The 21,685-nt window shown below is 42.4% G+C and overlaps 1 protein-coding gene across 1 annotated transcript; it reads right to left on the minus strand.

Moving 5' to 3' along the window:
* LOC306996848 (uncharacterized protein) lies at nucleotides 1-16,750 on the minus strand (the record flags this gene model as incomplete). Its single annotated transcript, XM_079609752.1, has 4 exons — nucleotides 1-725; nucleotides 1,003-1,121; nucleotides 1,342-1,460; nucleotides 16,642-16,750. 4 exons carry the CDS (start codon nucleotides 16,748-16,750, stop codon nucleotides 218-220), a joined length of 855 nt encoding a protein of 284 aa, XP_079465878.1. The 3' UTR covers nucleotides 1-217.
* Between the last annotated feature and the right edge of the window lie 4,935 nt (nucleotides 16,751-21,685).

The raw sequence follows: 21,685 nt of genomic DNA on the forward strand, positions 1-21,685 counted from the left end.
GATGCTCAAATATATTTTTATTTGCTCCAGTAGCAGACATGATGACATCAGTTTACTCTAACAATAATTACCAGCTAATCAAGCACACGCAATATCACAATTTATGCATTTCACAGATTGTAGAATTTATTTACCAATTTTAATGTTTACTGCAATTGCTGTAAAACAGAAAACAATCCTCAGCTAAATAAAACTATATGTGTGAGGAAAGCAACTGTCAAGTATAAGCAACATGCAGGGGTTTACATTCAGCGCTGTTTCTCACACACTGGTAATATGTTAAATCACGGGCTATTTCCTTCAGTTTGTCTATCACCTCCTGCCTTTCATCATACTTCCAGAAGTCTTGGAAAGCAAGGGCTTTAATTCCCTTATAGTCTTTTAACTGTGTAAGACTGGCTTGAATGTTGTATTTGCCATTTAGGCATGTTTTCAAACAGGGTGAATTTACAGTGAAATAAACCACACATTTATCTTCTACATTTAAGATGTTCTTCAGATCATTCATCAGGCGATGCTCTGAATGTTCCCTTCCACCTGAATGTTGTACTTCACCAGGCCTTGCAGCGATGAGGTCAAGGTTAGCACTCTGATAAACCTCATTTTTCTGAAGTGCTTCTTCCACTAGAACCAGTAAGTTCTGATCTGGAAAGCCAGAAGAACCTCGAAGACATGTTTCCTTCTCGACTCTGAACACAACAGCGTATTGTCCCATGTAACACAACCTGGGAATTAAAGCAGTGGGAATTTAATGTTGTGTGTTAAAAATTACTAATATTAATAGAAGTAATGTATTTATTAGTATGTAATACTTCTGATTTATAACTTATAATAAACTCTGTTATACTAAATCCACTACTTAAAAAAAAAAAATTTATATATATATTTTTTTTCTTGTAAATTCTTTATATATTTTTTGTTGTGTATATGTAATTTTTCTTTGTTTTTTGTTTTGTTTTTAATTTGTAAATTCTACTAATATGTTCAATCAAAGACACTTACTTTTTCTGAAATGTCGTTACAATCTTCATGAGGGTTGTTGGGTCCACATCCTCTTCTACAGCACAAGTGCTAAAGTGAAGCAGGCCGAGCAGGACGATCCTCAGTGGTACAGTGAAAACCTGAAGCAAACACACAAATACAAACACTTATACACAAATATGCACAGTACACACAAAGTGCATTGAAATTCAAAACAGCATTCTGTTTGAGGCAGGAATGGAATTTTTCTTGACATCTTATGCCCACTTTTTCTGAATATTTTTGGTAAAAATTATGAGTTTTCAAAAGAAACGTGAGCAAACAATTATTAAGTGATAAAGAAGTATGAATATGACTTACCATGTTATCTGTTGCTGAGATCAGAAGGTTCAGAGATGTTGTGTGAGTCTGCAGTGAAGCAGGAGTGATGAGGAAGAGGAAGAAGATGCTTTTTATTCTGACACTCGACCAGCCCTCTTCTTCAACACCATGAAAAGACCAATTAAAACGCTTCACACTTGCATCACTGACGCCTTTAATAATGTCACTGAGCATCTTTGTGTGTGTCACCATGTACGGTATGTATGTTGGACTTCCTCAAAATGGTCAATAAGAAATAAAACAATTAATAATTCCAGCAAGAACTCTAAAAGCTGTCATGGGATCCTCCAATAAAGCTATCCCAGGAAATGGATTTAAGGCAGACAATTGTCTTGGGCCCGAAGTAATGCGCAGGAACATAAATATGAAAATGAATTATGATCTTACATTGTTAATTTAATAATTAACAATGGTAAGTAATTAAGTTGGCTTGTGAAAGCCAATTTATTTAAATCCTATTTAAACTTATTGGATATTAAATTATGCAAGTTAGTGTGTGTTATAACACCCTAGCAACACCATAGCAACCACCCATAACACCCTAGAAACTGCCTAAAATACCTTAGAACTCCCTAGCAACACCATAACAACCACCCAGAACACCCTAGCAACCTCCCAAAATACCTTAGAACTCCCTAGCAACACCATAGCAACCACCCAAAACACCTTAGAACACCCTAGGAACCACCCATAACACCCTAGCAACCACCCAAAATGCCTTAGAACACCCTAGAAACACCATAGCAACCACCCAAAATACCTTAGAACTCCCTAGCAACACCCTAGCAACCACCCAAAATACCTCAGAACTCCCTAGCAACACCATAGCAACCACCCATAACACCCTAGCAACCACCCAAAATACCCTAGCAACCACCCAGAACACAATAGCAACCACTCAAAATACCCTAGCAACCGCCTAGCAACACCATAGCAACCGCCTAGCAACACCATAGCAACCACCCAGAACACCCTAGCAACCACCTAGCAACCACTCAGAACACCTTAGCAACCCTCTAGAAACACCCTAGTAACTTTAAACTACTTCAAACTATACTTTAAACTATTTTAAACTTTAAACTACTTACACTTCAAATCACTTTAAACTACTTTAAACTTCAAACTACTTTAAACTAATTTAAACTTCAAACTACTTTAAACTACTTTAAACTTCAAATTAATTTAAACTTCAAACTACTTTAAACTTCAAACTTTTTCAAACTATCTGGTCCAAACTTTCACAAGCCAAAGTTTGTCTCAACGAACTTTTTAATCTAGTTGCAATTGCAGTCACAATGTATACAATATCTTTTTTTCCTTTTCTTTTTTCTTTTTCACTCCCTCAGCCATTGCATTAAACACTCTTGCAGAAGTGTTTTTAAATGGATTTACTCATCAAGCCATTCTAGGTGTATATGACTATCTTCTTTCAGACAAACACAATCTGAGTTATATTTAAAACTATCATTGCTCTTCCAAGCTTTATAATGGGAGTGAATAGAGGGTGAGATTTTGAAGCCCCCCAAAAAATGCACCCATACATCATAAAAGTAATCCATACAGTAATCCATACGTCTCCAGGGGTTAATAAAGGCCTTCGGAAGCAAAGCGATGCGTTTGTGTAAGAAAAAAAAAAAAAATCTGTGTTTCTGTGTCACGTGTCGGGTCAAAGGTCACTCTTCCACCGCAAATCACTGCATACAGCCGTCTGCCGGAAGCTAGTTATTATCTAATAAAGTTTTAAATATGGATATGTTTCTTACAAAAACGCATCGCTTCGCTTCAGAAGGCCTTTATGAACCCCCAGAAGCTGTATGGATTAATTTTATGATGAATGCATTTTTTTCGGCCTTCAAAATCTACCCCCAATGCCCCCCATTCACTACCATTATAAAACTTGGAAGAACTAGGATATTTTTAAATATAGCCTATCTCCGATTGTGTTTGTTTGAAAGAAAATAGTCATATACTGTACACACTGTAAAAAAATGTCCATCTTACGTTTTGTTTGACAAATTCTGTTTTTAAAGTTTATTCAACTATTCAACACTATATCAACTTTAAGTTTGTCAATATGATAGACCACACAGGATGATGAGCATGCGCAGTACGATCACTGTTTTATTTATTTTTGTATAAATGGCACTGCTGCGCCATTATTAATATATCTTCTGAGGCGGTTCGTCTTCGAGTTGCTCATGCGGCGCACATTTTGGTCAATTTGGTTTTGTTATATTTAGTTTTATTTTCGATAGATTTTGAATGATATTTGTTGACAAAATGTGCTTCTGTAAATGTGTAGGCGGCTGCAAGTTGGTCAGTTCCATTTCTCCCGCAGTTGTCTCAGGTTTTCTTTTTGTTTTTTGTTTTTTGCAGTTGCCTCAGGTGTGGCTGTGGCGCAAATGTTTTCAACAGTATAGTCACTTCTGTAAGTTTTGTTATTTATTTTAATTTATGATAGATTTTGAATGATATTTGCTTGCAATATGCATTCATTTTGTACAATTGTGTAGGTGGCTTTGGGTTGTGGACAACATAATTCAAGTTCTACCAGAAAGATTCGGGAGATAAATTGATACAACAGCGTATATTTATTAACAGCCCAGCAAGCATGAATTTATAAAGTTCTTTGGCGTAGGCCCCGTCCTTAGAGAGCAATGCGAGGGTAGCGGAATCTGCATATCCTGCCTGAAGACGAAGGCAGGGGCGCAGCCGACCCCCCTGTGGGTAAGGAAGGGACCATCCTGGTGGTGGTTGGGGAGGATGGAGGTAATTGGCAGCGTCAGCATCTGCGAACTCAGACAAATGTAAGTACCGATCTTTTATACTGTGAGTATCAGCACATGATTGGTTAGAAGTGAAGTATTACGTGGCACGCAGATTGAGTCTTCCTGGCAGAACTTACGCTAAAGCTTGCATTTCTGGGGGTGATTTAATAAAAAAAATTGTGTCTCATGTGTTTTTGACCAAAAAAAGTATTTTCTTAATTGAAATGCTGTTCCTTAGGGGAGCGCGGGGCACAACCTAACGCGGGGCTAAATGTAACACGGACCTTTTACGTAGTTACTCAGGGTCACGCGGGTTGTGTTTACGCTCTTTTTCTCTCGCTGCCAGAAGACGGTCTCCCGTGGATTTGTGAAAAGTTTTGGTAATATTTTGTGAAGATACGGGACAAAGAGTGTTTTGACACCATCTAAGTATTTTTTTTCATCATACATATTTTTCTGTTTCTGAGTTGTGTGTGTACGTCACCAAATCTAACTTTATATTGCCTTAATCACTGTCTTGTTGGCTAAAACATGGCACCATTTTGAAACATGTCAGCAACTCCTAGCAACTGTTAGCTAGGTTTAAAATATTTTTTACACAGCAGGGTTAGTTGTAGCACGGTGTTACAACTAAGCCGCCAAGTGTTCACAATATTGTAGGCTATGGGATTTGTTTACTATATTGATCACTTGTTTATTTATTACAAATATTGCCTGTTTTCATGTAATAAACACTTTAAAATGTGATTTTAAGCTTGTTTTCATTATTATTACTGTTACTATTAATAATAATAATAATTTTGCATGCAAAACTGTTCAGCCCTTTCCTATATCTCTATCCATGATATTGATCCATAATAGAAGGATGATTGGATGAGGGATGGATGTATGGATATCTATCTATACAGATGTACAAACAATATCAAACTATACAGATAAAATAGTACTGAATTATGTGTGTTACACACAAGTGTTACAACTAACCCCTCTGTCTGTTACAACTAACCCCGCATATGGGGTAAGTTGTAACATTTGCACTTCTGTCACTTTCAGTGCAACTGTACGAAAATGGAAGGTCCTAGAAAAAAACTTTAAGTGTTCATTTGTAGCAGAGATGTGTATGTTTCTTGTGTAAAAGAAAAATTAATCTAACCTAATTATTTTTTAAATAATTGAGCCAAAACCAAAATGCGTTAGGTTGTGCCCCGCTCTCCCCTATGCACAATTCTGTTAAGTTAATGTGATTGTTCAGTGCTAAGTTCAGGGTTTCCGTGGCCCGCAGGGCATTAAAGGGATACTCCACTTTTTTTGGAAATAGGCTCATTTTACAACTCCCCTAGAGTTAAACAGTTGAGTTTTACATTTTTCGAATCCATTCAGCCAAACTCCGGGTCTGACGGTACCACTTTTAGCATAGCTTAGCATAGATAATTGATTCTGATGGGTCCAGTAGCATTTCTTTCAAAATGACCAACGAGTTTCAATATTTTTCCTATTTAAAACTTGACTCTTCTGTAGTTAAACCGTGTACTAAGATCGACGGAAAATGAAAAGTTGCCAAGCCTATATGGCTAGGAACTACTTTCAAGGAACTGTGCGGTCGTACCATGGGTGCAGCAGCGTAATGATATGACGAAGCACTTGCCGTCAACAAACCAACGTGACAACCTGCTTGTACAGGGAGCGTGCCTTGTAACATGGAGACATTTGTGGGAGACGATTTAGATGACATTTTCTTTGGTGCTGATCCCGAACCATATTTATGGTTAACCATGGCTAATCGCACAGGAAACCTAATTTGCCGCATAAAAACACAAACTTAGTCCCGGTCATGTTGGAAGTTATCGAGCTGGGGACTATTTTCAGGTGCTTCGTCATATCATTACGCCTGCACCCATGGTACGGCCGCACAGTTCCTTGATTCTTACGCCGGAATGAGAGTAGTTCCTAGCCATATAGGCTTGGAAAATCGCAACTTTTCATTTTCCGTCGATCTTAGTACACGGTTTAACTACAGAAGAGTCAAGTTTTAAATAGGAAAAATATTGAAACTCGTTGGTCATTTTGAAAGAAATGCTACTGGACCCATCAGAATCAATTATCTATGCTAAGCTATGCTAAAAGTGGTACCGTCAGACCCGGAGTTTGGCTGAATGGATTCGAAAACGGTAAAACTCAACTGTTTAACTCTGGGGGAGTTGTAAAATGAGCCTATTTCCAAAAAAAGTGGAGTATCCCTTTAAAAGCATGGCCTAAAAGTCATTAAATGGATTCTGCAAAAATGAAGGCCTTAAATAGCATTCAAAAGCATTACATTTGAATCCTACAGGAAAAATCACAAGTTTAAATGGTGTATTGTTTTAATTAACTATGTTCTTGTATGGCATGCAGATGTATTTTACAGATATGTGCAGAATTCTATTGAGTCACTCGAGTTGATCTAAGGACAACCTTTCTTGGTCCCTTGGATTCACTCGCTCCACGGCTGCTGAAGCTCTAGATCAAGAAGTGGGGCCCTGGGAAAAGATATCCAAACACTCCTAGACAAACAGGTATCCTGTTTATTTTGGACAATAACATTAATTACTCAATTTATGATAGGTTTTAACAAACATAACAACATAAAAGGTGAACTGTTGAAATACATTTGTATAAAAATTATTATTTTAGTTTTTCTTGATACATTACAGAACACTAATATAGTGGCACACCAGAAATCAACAGCACTTCGCGGCCTTCCCTTGTTGCTAAAAGAAAGGAATCTGATTTATCATGCCAAAAAAATATGGCTGTTTTGTAGGGACAATGTAGCCTTTTTAGATTTTCATATATATATATATATATATATATATTCATATATATATATATATAGCCTATGTATGTATATGTATCCCTCTTTACAACGTCAGACACAACGGTGATTAATGATTAGCCTTTTGCTTGACTACATTATCAAACAGCTAATAATCTGTTGCTAATGTTAGAATCGTCAGCTACCTTCTAAAAATTAGCATCCTTAGAAACACTTTGAATAGGGATGCATTGAAATGAGAATCCTTGGTGAGCATAAGGGGGCTTTCACACTGGTAGTTTGGTTCGTAACGGGGCACGGTTCGCATGAAAATGTGAACGCTGTCATGCGGAGCCGGGTGCGCACTGGGGTACCGAACCCGAGACTATACTGGAGGAGGTGGTCTGAGTTCGGTTGCTCCCGAACCGTGCCGGTTTGCGTGAATGTGAAAGCAACGGACCACGGACTCGGGTGCGGGCTTGTTCAGGAAATAAAGTGACTGGCGCATGCGTTTTAGCTGATTATTATGTATTTAGTTAAATAAAACGCATGTAAGGGATGGTATATAGCTGGATAATAGATGGATGGATAATAGCACCGAATGAATAAAAAACACAATATATTGACCCGCGTTCTGTTTTCTATCATGCACCATGCACGTTTGCGATGACGAAATATGCACGCAAACGCACCACGGTCCGATAGAATCAAGTTGAGTGTGAAACCAGACCAACACTAGGGGGGCGCCGGGAACTCTCGGGCTCGGACCGCAGCAAACGAGCCCAGTGTAAAAGCCCAGACTTCTTTCAAAAACATTAAAAAATATATAAATGTTTCCAAACTTTTGACCAGAACTGTATGTATTGTGACGGAACTGCTGCCTCTCCCTTATTATCAGTGCCACCCCGTCCCTTATGCCTGGCTCACACTACAGGAGTTTTAGGCCGATTTATACCCGATTTCCCCCTCCCAAGAATCAGAGAAAAAATCTTGTCGAGGACCTCGATCGGTTGCGATGTTCGGCACAGATTATCTGGTAATGTGAGGTGTTCACAGATCGAATCTTGCCCCACCCGATCTGCTCTCACACAAATCGGGCTCGAAACATGTTTGATATTTATCGGGATGAGCAAGATTGTGATTACGTCAGTAGCCTACTGTCACAATAGCCAATAGGAAACAAGTCTACGACGAGACGGAAGTGACAGACATTTCTTACCTGCATTTCTCGCTGAAGAACTGACAATCCATGTTCAGTCCATCTCCCCAACCATTTCATTCTCATCCACACTCGTTTATTCTTCCGCTTTTTCTCACAACCAACGATCATTATTGATACAGCAAGTTTTCGTGTTACAGTATCCATTTTGTTTGTACATCCACTTTCCCGCTTCCGATCTGCTGCGTAGATCACATGAGGCGCTTCCTCTGGCACGATAATCTTAAGCCCCATTCACACAGCACTTTGAACCCGGTAGGCAGTGGGCCAAGTCTGTTTTTCTCCTTTAGTTTTCGATTTGATAGATCTCCTCCAGGGAACTGGTTAATTTTTTATAACTGGCTTTATAAATTGTTGTTGAGCACATTACTGCTTGTTTCCAACGTCAATTGTTGCACATTAAAAATATAACGTAGATATAATCTCGCTAGCTAACCACAAAATGTTAGCCGGAGTAAGAACCAATCAAAGCTCGTGTTGTTACCTTGTCAACTTGAGTTGACCAATCACGTCATTATTTGAACCGGTGCCCGAAGACCCGGATGTGAACTGAACTCGCGGGCGCGGCGGCCGGTCAGTGGCGAGTCCTCCGTTTTTTGGCTACAGTGTATGACTTGGCTGCACCACACATCGTGGAAACGGTAGGTAACTGATTAGCACTAGCATTATCCGAAACATTGTAAAAAGTCTGAATGCATTGGTCTTGGCATATGTTCGCCGAATGCTACACACGTGGGTAATGCTAAGCTATTTGTCGTTTTAAATGTAGCTAGTATACGGCAAGTTGGCTAGTGTTAGCACCTGAAGTAACTTTGTATGGTAGGATCAGCTTTTTTTCTGTGGATACCGCAAGCTAATTATTTATTTAACTGTGTGTTGTAAAGAGTTTATCAAGGGCGTATTTGCATTTGTCTTAAAATGTTGACTATGACGCTGAAGTTTTTTTTTTTTTTTTCGTCCAGAAGAAGAAAGTTTTAAAGTTTTTTTCCATCGTTCAGCCCCTTCCGTGTAACTAGCTAACAGTTATATTAATTTATCTTATTTGAAGTGAAGCTTATGTACTGCGAGAGTATTTCCCAAACATCTCCAGGAGTAAGTTAAACGATACACGTTGTCCTGCCTGCTTTAGACATCTCCCTGCTCCAACACAGATGATTTAAACAGCTTCCATAGTTCATAATGAGTTGACAGTTTGAATCAGCTATGTTGGGGCAGGGAGATGTCTAAAACACACACGGTTATATAGTTAGCTTACGTTATCTCCTGATTCCTGTCTAATCGCACATTGTATTTTGTATATTTTGCATGCGTTTCCTCTCCTGATGGTGAAGCCGACATCGGGCTGAAGGCAGACGCTCTTGGAACACCTCACTTGGGTGAAGTAGGCAACGCATTAACGGTATCTCCATGAGGCAACGTCCACGTTGGATTTATTTTGTATAGTTGGCTAATGTTATAGTAAGGCAAACATTAGATAAGGGGTTTTCAAAGTCTGAGACTGCGTGCCTTCAAACAAAGCGTGGGAAACGACGTGCCCCCCGCCACATTTTTAGTTTACTTGGTAAGTTTCGCTCAATTCCTGGATGCCTTTGGGATCATAATTATATATTTTTTATCCCATAGGCACTCAACATTTGAGCCAAAATAGCCTAATATTGCTGAACATAACTTCTTACTGCACCAAACAGTTATAAACAAAGGTCTGTCCTAAGGCATTTATTAGTTTCAGCCTGATGAGGGGAAAACAGTTCCCAAAAACTACTGTATCTGAACTCTCACACATGTGGGCTATTCTGTGTGATCTCCTTTTGATAACTAATGCAAGTATTGTAATAGTTTCACTTCCATTGATCCTCCCCTGAAACTGTTCGGAGCCCCCCTAGGGAGGCCCGCCACACACTTTGAAAACCCCTGAGTTAGATTATCAACGGCTAACTAGGGCTATTTAGTGAATTTACAACACCAGACAAAAACGAACTTGAACCAGATTAACTTTTATTAGTGTCATGTTATTTAAAGATGTACTCAGGCCATGGCTGCACGCTCACAATGTTGTGTGTTTCATCCTTAGACAGCGTTGCTGCAGTTCCTACATATGGCGCTTTTCCACTGCATGGTACGGTACGGCACGGCACGCTTTGGTGCTTTTCCACTGCATGGTACGGTACGGCTCAGTACGGCACAGCATGCTTTGGCGCTTTTCCACTGCATGGTACGGCTCGGTTCGGTACGGCTCACTTATGGCGCATTTCCACTGCATGGTACAGTACGGTACGGCTCGCTTCGGCTCGCTTTAAATGGTACCACCTCTGTTGAGGTTCCAAGCGTACCGTACCGATACTAAATGTGACGTGAAAACACTGCAGATCACTGATTGGTCAGACAGAATCGTCACTTCAGCGTCATTGTATTTGCGACACGAGACACTAAACCCGCTAGATGTAAATAGCCAGACAACAGCCAACGCGGTAGCACCTGTATTTACTTAACAAAAGAGGTAAAAAAAAAATTAAACAAGAAATGGCTGAATCGTGGTCAGTGGACGAGGTGCAGACGTTCCTCTCGTTGGTTGCCGAGGAGTGGATCCAGCGAGAGCTGGATGGGGCAATACGGAATGAAAAAGTGTTCCAAGAAGTAGCACAGCTCTTAGCCGCACACGGCTACCACCGGACCTACAAACTTAGAAATAAAATAAAAAACTGAAAAGTGACTACCGAGCCAGTAGAGGCGGCAACTATTAACGATCAGTCCCACCCACTTTGAAGCGGTACTAACTGCAGTGGAAAAGCAACCGAGCTAAAGCGAACCGTACCGAGTCGAGTCGTACCACGCAGTGGAAAAGTGAAGCGAGCCGAACCGTTCCGCGCTGAACCGAGCCGTACCATGCAGTGGAAAAGCACCAATAGACACATGTCTGTGCATGGTAGCTGGTGCTTTCTACATGTGCAGTTCCCCCCCACACATTGTAATGCTTTGCACTGGCAATGCACAAGCTCCAAGACACTTTTTGGTGCTGGTGGAAATGTCATCCAATGAACTGCATAGAATTCCCCCTCGATCCTCCATCCATGCTGCATTGGGGGAGGTATGTCTGGCAGGCTTTGCAAACTTCTCCTGTAGAACAGAGGAATAGAAAATATTTTGGTATATATTCCAGTATGAATAGGATGAATTGTCAGGTAGACAAATATGACAAAGAATGTGTTTATCAAAGGTGGTTACTTTTAATCTAGTAATCTCACTGTTTAGATTTGTAAGAATACCATGTAATGTCTTTGTTTCAAATAAAACATTCCTTTAAAAAAATGACTTTTGTGTTCAATTCATTGTCAACCTTACACTATTCACTGTAATCTTATATTGAATATGCTTTTTGCCCTTGTTAAATCTCCAGCTTTTCAATAAAAATTTTAAGATAAAGTGTTCAAAAATATACATGAATAAAAAATCACTTTGTGTAGTTAAGATTCACTGGTAGTGTGAGGTTTATTTAACATACTTTCTTAAACTAACTACAATACACACATACATAGCCAAAGTTACACGATCAATACACAATTATTTTAATAGAAAATTTGCAGAATTTATGGATTTGATACATACCTTCAGTATCTTTGGCTGCCATTTCTCTCCTCCTACATGCTCTTGCAATGTGATCTTTATTGGTGAAGAAAGAGCATGTAGCATTCCCTATGGAAGCCCACATTAACTGGCACATCTTGGGCTCTCCAGGTTTCTGTTAAATTTAATGTTGCTATGGCTTTTTCAGCTATTAAACTCTCAGCAGTGTTGAGGTTAACCCATTTCTGGGCACACTGAACAAATGATGCCCAACTTGTTTGAGAAAATAAGGTTATTGGGCTTTTTGCCCTAGAAGCAACATGTATACAGCACTTCATATTGTCGCACACCGGCTGTCAATCGCGTCCCGCTTTGTTATGCGGTCTATGTCAATTTCGATGTATGTCACGGGTGATCAATAACCTTAGAGGTCTTCTGACGGTAAGTGCACAATGTATAGTATAGCTCGTGTTGACAAAAAGTATATAAAGACTATTTAAATCGCAGGATTTCGTTATAAAGAGAGCAAAGTTACTGTATCAAATATGTTGGTTGTCAGGGAGACGTGACAGTTTGTCAAGGAGACGGGTGATTTGTTTACGTTTTCTGGCGCTACGATTTAGTAGTTCTACAAATTTGCCCGTTTAAAAATGTAAGAGTTTAAATCGATATCTTCATAAAATGTGCACACATCAACGTTGGAAACAATGATTACACTACTTATAAGAATTTTTACATGCCATCTGTAAACAAATCACTTAGTTCCTTGGCAGGGATCTGTGAAATTCACAATTTCGGGGTCCGGCCCACGGCCTACGGCAAATTGCCGGCAAATTGCCGGAACGCCTTCTGTGTGAACGCAAACACGACCCGGGTTTAATGCCGGGATCGATGCCGGGTTGGGGACCTAGTAACATTGCCGTGTTCAGACCCGGAACGCGCGCTGTGTGAACAAAAGCCAGGACAAATGCCGTAAGGGGTGTGTCGTAGTGATGATGCACGAGCCTTCGCAATGACGTAGTTATCGTGCGACTCTGTTAGAAGAAAGTTTGTGTTCGTCATCGATACAAGAAAGAACGAAAAGATGTCTGCAAACTGGACTGAAGCAGAGACCCGAGAGCTCCTTGCAATCCGCGCCGAAGCTGAGATCGTTCGCCACCTTATACGTCACATCATAACGTCACGCGTCTATCCGGGACATACCCGGGTTGTGTGTGAACGCGCTCTCTGATTCCGGCAAATCACTGGCAGTGTGAATGAACCATTTTCAAACGAACCCGGGTCAAATCCCGGGTCACTTTATCCGTGTATTTTCCGGAATCTCTGTGTGAAAGGGGCTTTAGTAACATTTTGTAGTGTGTAATGCGCCGTGATTTTCAAATCTTGTAGTATGAGCCTGTTTAAGATTTGAGGTAAGAAAATCTGCAAAGATTCTCCTAAAGTGTGTGCTGCAACCAGATTTAAAAATCGGTTAGGATTTCAAAACTCCTGTAGAGTGAGCCAGGCATAAACCAACCACCCTTCGCTAGGATCCCGACTGGAGTGGGTGTTTAGAGAGGAGGGGCGCTGAAACAGAATTGTTATTATTTCTTAAGTCTAGTAGTAAATGTTTTATGAGCAGGAGGAGAAACATATTCATCTGCACAGTCACGCAGAGCCGAAGCACAACAAAAACAATGTTCTTCCACCAAATGCTTGTTTTGTTTTTAACCGCTAGAGGGCCAAAGTTGACATAGTGTACCAAAAATTTGCATGCTGATAAGACACACACACACACACACACAAATAATTTTGAAATAGCATTCTGGCTGTTAGGAGTTGGTTATTGTTTAGATGTTAATGAATGTACAGTGTCTACTACTATTATAAACGACAGGTCATCAGGGAAAACAGGTGCATTCAGCAGACTGAGGATTTGGACGTTAATGTGAAAGAAATATCTTAACACATACAGTATCTTTCCATGTATAATGCATCAAAGTTAAATGTGGAGCACTGAGAAAAGCTGTAGAATTGTTAATAAGCTGTGAATGTGAAAATAATCTTATGTTGAATTGAGATAAATGAATTCAAGCTACCATAAGGCATGAACTGTAAAAAAAAGTGCAGTTTTTGTTTAGAGATGTTCAGATGAACTTTGTCGGGGGTCATGAAAATGTGATGCTATTCCAGAACCAACAACCACACATCATGACTCAAACCACAACCTTCTTGAGACAATAAAACGACTAAAAGCAAAGTGAATAATTATTATATCGTTAGTTGATATTGCACTGTTTTGACAGCTAATAGACTTTTGACATTTTTATACTACTTCGTAGAATTATAAGTTGATTTTACGTTGTTCCTTCACCCATACATTTTTTTTACAAAGAATCACATTGTTAGAATTGTAACAATTTTTAACATCGACTACACTATCTACTGTTTTACGAACAGATGCAGAAAGAGAGTTCATGAGCAGTAACATTGTTGATGCAGCATTTAGACCGGCTCATCAGGACGTGTTTGCCTTGTGCAAGCAGTATTTGTGTTCAGGGTTGCAATGTGTTGCAGGGCCTTGCAGTCTGTTTGACACTCACTTTAGTATGTGTGAATGGCATGACTTTTTTTACGAGTCGCTACATTACTGTGAGACCACGGGATGAGACATAGCCTACACTGAAAGTATTCAGTCACACTCAACTTCTTCTTCAGAAATTTAAATGAGTGGAAAAAAAATATCTTGGGGGGCCATTTACAAACATGACACCATGTTCTACTGAATGCAGAAACCTTTTTTTAATGCGTCTTAGACGTTCATTCGACACGACAACAGCGTTTTGGGGACCTGGAAACTCAAACTTTTAAAAACAGATTTCTAAATGCAAACCATTTGAAAATGTATATTGTTATCGTCTCTGTGTTAACTACAAAAAGGCACATTTGTATTCACACTGCAAGAGTAGCAGAATCAGAATTTTTTTGCTGTGTGTTGCACGCTGAACTAGAAGAGATTACACTGGAATATAGGCTTTTTTAAAGCATCACAATGTAATATATTGAACTACTGTATAAATCATGGCAGCTCCACAAATGATACATGATTCAATTTATTTTATTAGGTACAGAACAGGTGTTCAAGAATGATACTTTAAAGATTTCAATTTTTTCAAGAAAAGGAAAATTACTTCTTTCTTATCAGGCAGACAGAAAGCATGCACAATTGTTTAACATATACTCTATTCTTCTCCCAGTTCACTCGCCACTTACTTTCATGTATTTTGAGAGAATATGATGAATTGATGTGTTTTAAAATCCGGCGGATAAGATTCTGTAAACTGCGGGTCAAACTAACATCAAACTAACAAACTAACAACGCCCATCACGCATTATAGATCAACTAACATAATCATTATAAAGGTTTTTAAAAAACAAAACACATTCACTTACACGTATTTGAGAATCAGAATATCAGGTAGGTAAAGTTTGTGAATATTGTAAAAAAAGGAAATAAAAGCGATACATCTGCCACACAGCGCTACTGTGGTCGCGGTGTGTTATGTGTCGCCATGAAAATATTAAGGTGATACGATCTAAAATAACACTAGCCTACAATTTAGATTGTATGTTTAATTAGAAATAGAAACTAATCATAAAAATTGGTTATTGATTAGTTTAGATTATTCTGTGTATCCCATCAATTATCCATTCATTCGGGACCCAAATGCCGCAGAGTCACAGACCCCGGCGGGTTAGGTGGATCTAATGGACACAAACCCACCAGTTTTGCCTCTTTAGTCTGTTGCCTATTGTTCACTCGTACAAAAAAAAGGCACTTTCTCGTCAATTTGTCTTTGTGCCAGATCTTTTCAAAGACAAAAACATTCAATCCATCTTTAGCCTACAGCAGTTTGAAAGACCTGGCAAAATATTGTCATCTCTCTGAATTCACCTTGTCACACAAGGTGAGTTGTACGAATAGAAAACTATACAGCTATTCTGAGCTGCCAGCGCTAGAAGTTTGTCCATTTAAGAATTATCGACAGGATGGTGAGAGCAGAAAATGCTCAGCATGTTCCACTGGTTTTTGTGATGGAGTGCACAACACACATTTCTCTCCGTTAGTGAGAATATTTCTCACATTTTCTGCATCCTCCCTGCTGAACACAGTCTGGATATAATAATAATAATAATTCATTACATTTATATAGCGCTTTTCTGGACACTCAAAGCGCTTTACATAGAAGGGGGGAATCTCCTCAACCACCACCAATGTGCAGCATCCACTTGGATGATATCAGATCCTTGTGTGCACTGAGACTGTGGGACAGAGATCGCTATTGCATACTGAACATCAGGCTTGGTCTGTGGCTGGACACTGGAAGACATTATCACAGTTCTCTTACGAGAGATACTCTCGTACTGCGTTGTCGTAGCAACGCATTGGGGAAAATCCTTTTCCACGAGAATACTGAAGCAAAAAATTATCCTTAATTTTGTATCAATGTAAAACGCATTGCCACAGCATACAGACCTAGGCGAGACAGCTCGCGCGCCTATTGGCTGCTGTGCGGCAAATGCTTAAGCCAATCGAGCGAGCCCTTGAGTGACGTCACACCCATTGAGGGCGCTTCGCGCCCTCCTGCGTCACGTCCCGCCGAAACGGGTGTGGCTTAGGGCTATATATTTCGCTCAAAGGCTTATGAACTCTGATTTTTAATCCTTCAGCGAAGACACCTCATCGCTGATCCGAGTTGGAAGCTGCGCCGTCGACAGAGCACCTCAGCAGGAGAGACGTGAAGCTGCTGGCACCGCCGCCTTTTTCGCCTTCCAGCTGCGCGTTCCGGCGCTTATATCCTTTCACTTGCAAACCAAACTGTATTGTGTGTGTGTGAGTTCGCCGGCGCGACTCACGCTTTTTGTATCTAAAAGAGCAGTGTCTTTTTCAAGATGCCTGCCTGCAGCTCGTGCCGAGCTACACTCAGCAACGGGGACCGCCACATCATCTGCGTTTCCTGCCTGGGTGAGCAACACGCGGCTCTCGCTCTTGCGGATGGCGGCTGCCATCACTGTGAACTTTAGCGGACTCGCTTGGTGTCGTTCCAGGAGCCCGTGTTTTCCGCTGTAGTGCCGCGCCGTAAAAAGCACCGTGCTCAGCGGAACCCGGAACCATCTCTTAGCCGTCAAAGCTCGCCGGTGCGCCCGTGAGCTTCATCTCCGGCTTCTTCATCGTCGATCCCCGACGGACAGCGACCGCAGCTTGCCGCCGCTTCCGTCGACGACATGGACGAGATCGACGCTCTGTTGAAAGTGCGTCGGGAAGTGAAACTCCCGCATCAAACGCGCCAATGGCGTCCATGTTACAGCACACGGTCGCTCTCGTGTCGCCGCCATTTCGCGACAGAGCCCGGTTTTTCAACCCGTGCACAAGCATTACAGTTCCAGTGGAACTCGTCCAGCCTTCCCCCTCCCGGATAACCACCGTAGAGGGGTCGAGCGCGGACATTCTGCCTGCTGTCATCGGCGCGGTCCCCGCCTCAGATGTTACGAGCATGGCGCTTAAACGAAACCTGCGTGCAGGCGTTCCGCTCCGGCGAGCAATGCTATAAAGGTGGTAAACGTGCCTGCTACCCCGCGCCCACGTTCCCACACAAGCACCACGGTTCCTACGGAGCCCGTCCAGCCCTCCCTCTCCCGCCTAAACGCTGTCGAGGGGTCGAGCGCGGACATTCTGCCCGCTGTCATCAGCGCGGCCCCGGCCTCAGATGTTGCGAGCGAGACATTTCTGTCACAGCTCACGGAAGCCGCTGTATCGCGAGTCGATCAGAGCGTGCCTTTCACTCAGACCCTAGCTGCACGTGCAGATGCATGGGAGAAGCTTCCCGGGGTCTCAAAATGGGTGATAAACATCATAAAAGGAGGTTATTCGCTGCAGTTTCGCAGACGCCCTCGCCGCCACGCGGCGCGCGGCAAGACTTCGCTAGATTCGAATGTAGCACACCTACTTCGAGCCGAAATTCAGAAACTTCTGAGAAAATGGGCTATCGAACCTTTATCTCAGGCTCAGAGCGAATGGGGGCTTTACAGCAGACACTTCCTGGTACCCAAAAAGACGGGGGTCTCAGACCCATATTAGATCTGAGGCAACTGAACAGAGCGCTTGTGAAACGCCAGTTCAGGATGCTGACGACCAGAAAAAATCCTCGCGCATGTTCGCCAAGGAGACTGGTTTGTGTCAATAGATCTAAAAGACGCGTATTTTCAAATACAGATTGCGTCACGTCACAGGCGATTTCTGAGATTCGCCTTCTAGGGCCAGGCATACCAGTACACAGTCCTGCCGCTCGGCTTGTCTCTAGCACCCCGTACATTTACGAAGTGCATGGACGCAGCACTCGCTCCCCTCAAACTGCAGGATGTTTGAGTGCTGAACTATTTGGACGACTGGCTCATTCTAGCCCAATCTCATTCAGAGATCGTGGCACACAGAGCCCTACTGCTGAGTCACCTCGAGAATCTCGGTCTCACAGTAAACTGGGAAAAGAGTTCGCTATTCCCCAGACAGAATATTTATTTTCTGGGAATGGAACTGATCTCGCTGTCCATGACTCTGCATATTCAGCGCACAGTCAGCTTATTCCGCTGCGGTGCTGTACTCCCTCTAAAGAGCTTTCAGATAATGCTAGGTCTGATGGCCTCAGCATCATCAGTAATCCAGCTGGGCCTGCTGCGCATGCGCCCACTGCAGATCTGGCTCAAAGGGAGGGTGCCCTGCAAACCGTGGGCCACCGGTCGGCTTCGCCTCAAGGTCAATCAAGCTTGCGTCGCAGCTCTGAAACCTTGGAAGTCGAAAGACTGGTACCTTTCAGGTGTAAGCCTGGGGACTTCCTCGAGTCTGAGGGTGGTGTTTACGGACGCATCCAACGCAGGATGGGGAGCGCTGCTCGAGGGCAGACGCCTGTTTGGCCTATGGTCAGAGCGGGAGAAGCTCCTCCACATAAACTGCCTCGAGATGTTAGCAGTGAGCAAAGCGCTCACGCGCTTTCGTCCCCTGATTGTGGGCTGCCATGTCCTGATATGTTCAGACAACGCTCACTGTCCAGAATTTTTCTCAAAAAGCAAGGACGCCCTGGCCCATCAGTGGCCGCGCCGTCCTCTTTATGCTTTTCCCCCTGTCTCCCTCCTGACCCAAGTGGTGGAGAGGATCAGGGAGGAAGGATGCTCAGTGCTGCTAGTAGCGCCGCTCTGGTTGAATCAACCCTGGTTCCCAGCTGTGATGCAGTTAGCCAGCACCGCCCCGTGGCCAGTGCCTCTGAGGAGGGATCTCCTTTCTCAAGCAAATGGTTCGATTTGGCATCCTCATCCGGAACTATGGTCCCTTCACGTGTGGGCCATCAACGGGTATCCGCTGACCTCCCTCAGGGAGTGTTAAACACGATCACACAGGCTAGAGCTCCGTCTACGCGACGGCTCTATTCGTCTAAATGGTCAGTTTTCTCTGGCTGGTGCACGTCTCGTGGCGTGTCACCCCCAGACTGCGGAGTAACAGAGGTTTTGTCCTTCTTACAAGGGCTGTTGGATAACGGGAGATCCCCTTCCACGCTCAAAGTATATGTGGCAGCTATAGCGGCGTTTTTCTGAAACCGCGCATGGCCAGTCCATAGGAAGGAACGATTTAGTCATCTGGTTCCTTAAAGGAGCTAAGAGACTTAATCTCCCCAGACCTCCCGCAGTTCCCATTTGGGACCTTTCCACGGTGCTGGACACCATGAAGGGTCCTCCTTTTGAGCCTCTTCAGGAGATTGATATGAAACACTTGTCGCTCAAGACGGTGTTTCTCCTGGCTCTCGCTTCAGTGAAGCTCTTTAATGACTCCAGAGTCGTGCTCAAACCTAAGCATGGTTACGTTCCAAAATCCCTAAACACACCGTTTAGGGCACAGGTCATTTCCCTGTCTGCCCTTCCGGTCACTGGGGAAAATATGGACGAGAATTTTCTCTGCCCGGTGAGGGCGTTGAGAGCTTACGTGTCGCGCTCGTCTGCTTTCAGACAGACAGAGCAGCTTTTCGTTTCGTTCAGTGGGCGTCTCAAGGGATTGGCCACTTCGAAGCAGAGCCTATCCAGATGGATAGTGGACGTTATAGCTCTAGCGTACGCATCAGTGATGCGCGGGTCAATGTATAAACAACCCGCACCCGACCGACGTTTTCAACTAACCCGCCCGCAACTCGGACCGCAAAAAAAAGAAAGAAAATATTGTACCCGACCCGCTTCCTGACCCGCGTTTTTTTAAGGTAGCTAGTAAATGCTCATCGCGTCATGGGCCATAGACGGAGGAACTAGGGGTGCGCATTTTTCTGAATGCTGTATGATATAGCCTAGTGTTTTGTAATAAAGGCTTAATTTATTCATTTATTTCGTTTCATTTTCTTAACAATTAAGATGCTGCATGTGTTTATCCAGTCTAATCGACGTGTACGTCTCTCCCCGGACTTTCCCAACAAAAACCCCGCCCCCTCTCAGCAAATACATAAAACTGACATTACTGAGCTATATGCGTTTAAAAGTAGCCTATTAAAATGGCACAATGGCATTGCTCAGTTCAACGTGTTGGGAAATCGGGCATTTTGTCCCGCGTCAGCTTTTATTCAAAAGTTAATAACGCGCTCAACATTCAGGTAAATAAGGATTTCCCGCTGTCATCTCTGCTGCAGACTGAGCTCGTGCGTCATTGGGTGTTAGAGCGCACTCCACGAGAAGTATGGCTTCTTCGTGGGCTTGGTCGAGTGGGATTGCCTTACAGGATATTTGTATGGCGGCAGGCTGGGCCTCACCGTCTACATTTATCAGGTTTTATAACCTCGAGGTGCCCGCCTTACAGGCCAGGATGTTATCGGTTTAATTAACCATATTCGTTTAGACTGAGATTTTCAGTCGTCAATTTATGGCAATATTGTTGCTGAACTGCTACGTGCAGTCAATTTTTGGGGGATGGTGGTTAGAGCCCACCTCTTTCAGGATTCTCTGTGAGTCCTACAGGTGATTATGTACTGTATGAACCCCAGCTCAGTGCTCTGGGTCTATGGTGCCGGATCACTGCATACACAGCGTCTTACAGGGTGTTCCCCAATGCGTTGCTACGACAACGCAGTACGAGAGTATCTCTCGTAAGAGAACGTACTCGGTTACTAACGTAACCTCGGTTCTCTCTAGAGAGAGGAACGAGTACTGCGTTTCTTGCCGTGTATGCGCTCTGGTTGTTTCGCTTTAAAAATCAGAGTTCATAAGCCTTTGAGCGAAATATATAGCCCTAAGCCACGCCCGTTTTGGTGGGACGTGACGCAGGAGGGCGCGAAGCGCCCTCATTGGGTGTGACGTCACTCAAGGGCTCGCTCGATTGGCTTAAGCATTTGCCGCACAGCAGCCAATAGGCGCGCGAGCTGTCTCGCCTAGGTCTGTATGCTGTGGCAATGTGTTTTACATTGATACAAAATTAAGGATAATTTTTTGCTTCAGTATTCTCGTGGAAAAGGATTTTCCCCAATGCGTTGCTACGACAACGCAGTACTCGTTCCTCTCTCTAGAGAGAACCGAGGTTACGTTAGTAACCGAGTACGTTTTCATTCATTCATTCAAAATCATGAATCATTCATTTTATGACAATAAACCCTTTTTTTGTGTGTATAGCTATTCTTTGGAGACAAAACTTGGGACATTACCGCATTTATGGATATTGTCAATTGCAAAATAGAGCTATATTTCCCCCCTGAAAATTGTTATTGTATACGTATCTAATTTAGCATTACAGCTGTTAGTGGTGCATGTCCAACTTCAGTAACTCCCCCTTGTCACGGATCATTGAGTTTGTTGACCGTTTTATTGCCCCACTGACCATTTTCATAAGGTGAGTGATGAATCAGAAAAATAAAATAAATTCTTGCTTATGTTTTATCATTCGCTTATGTTTTATAATTTAATCAAATGTCATCATCATATTTTAAG

Source organism: Phoxinus phoxinus, assembly GCF_949152265.1.
Source record: "Phoxinus phoxinus genome assembly, chromosome: 4".
Taxonomy (NCBI): domain Eukaryota; kingdom Metazoa; phylum Chordata; class Actinopteri; order Cypriniformes; family Leuciscidae; genus Phoxinus; species Phoxinus phoxinus.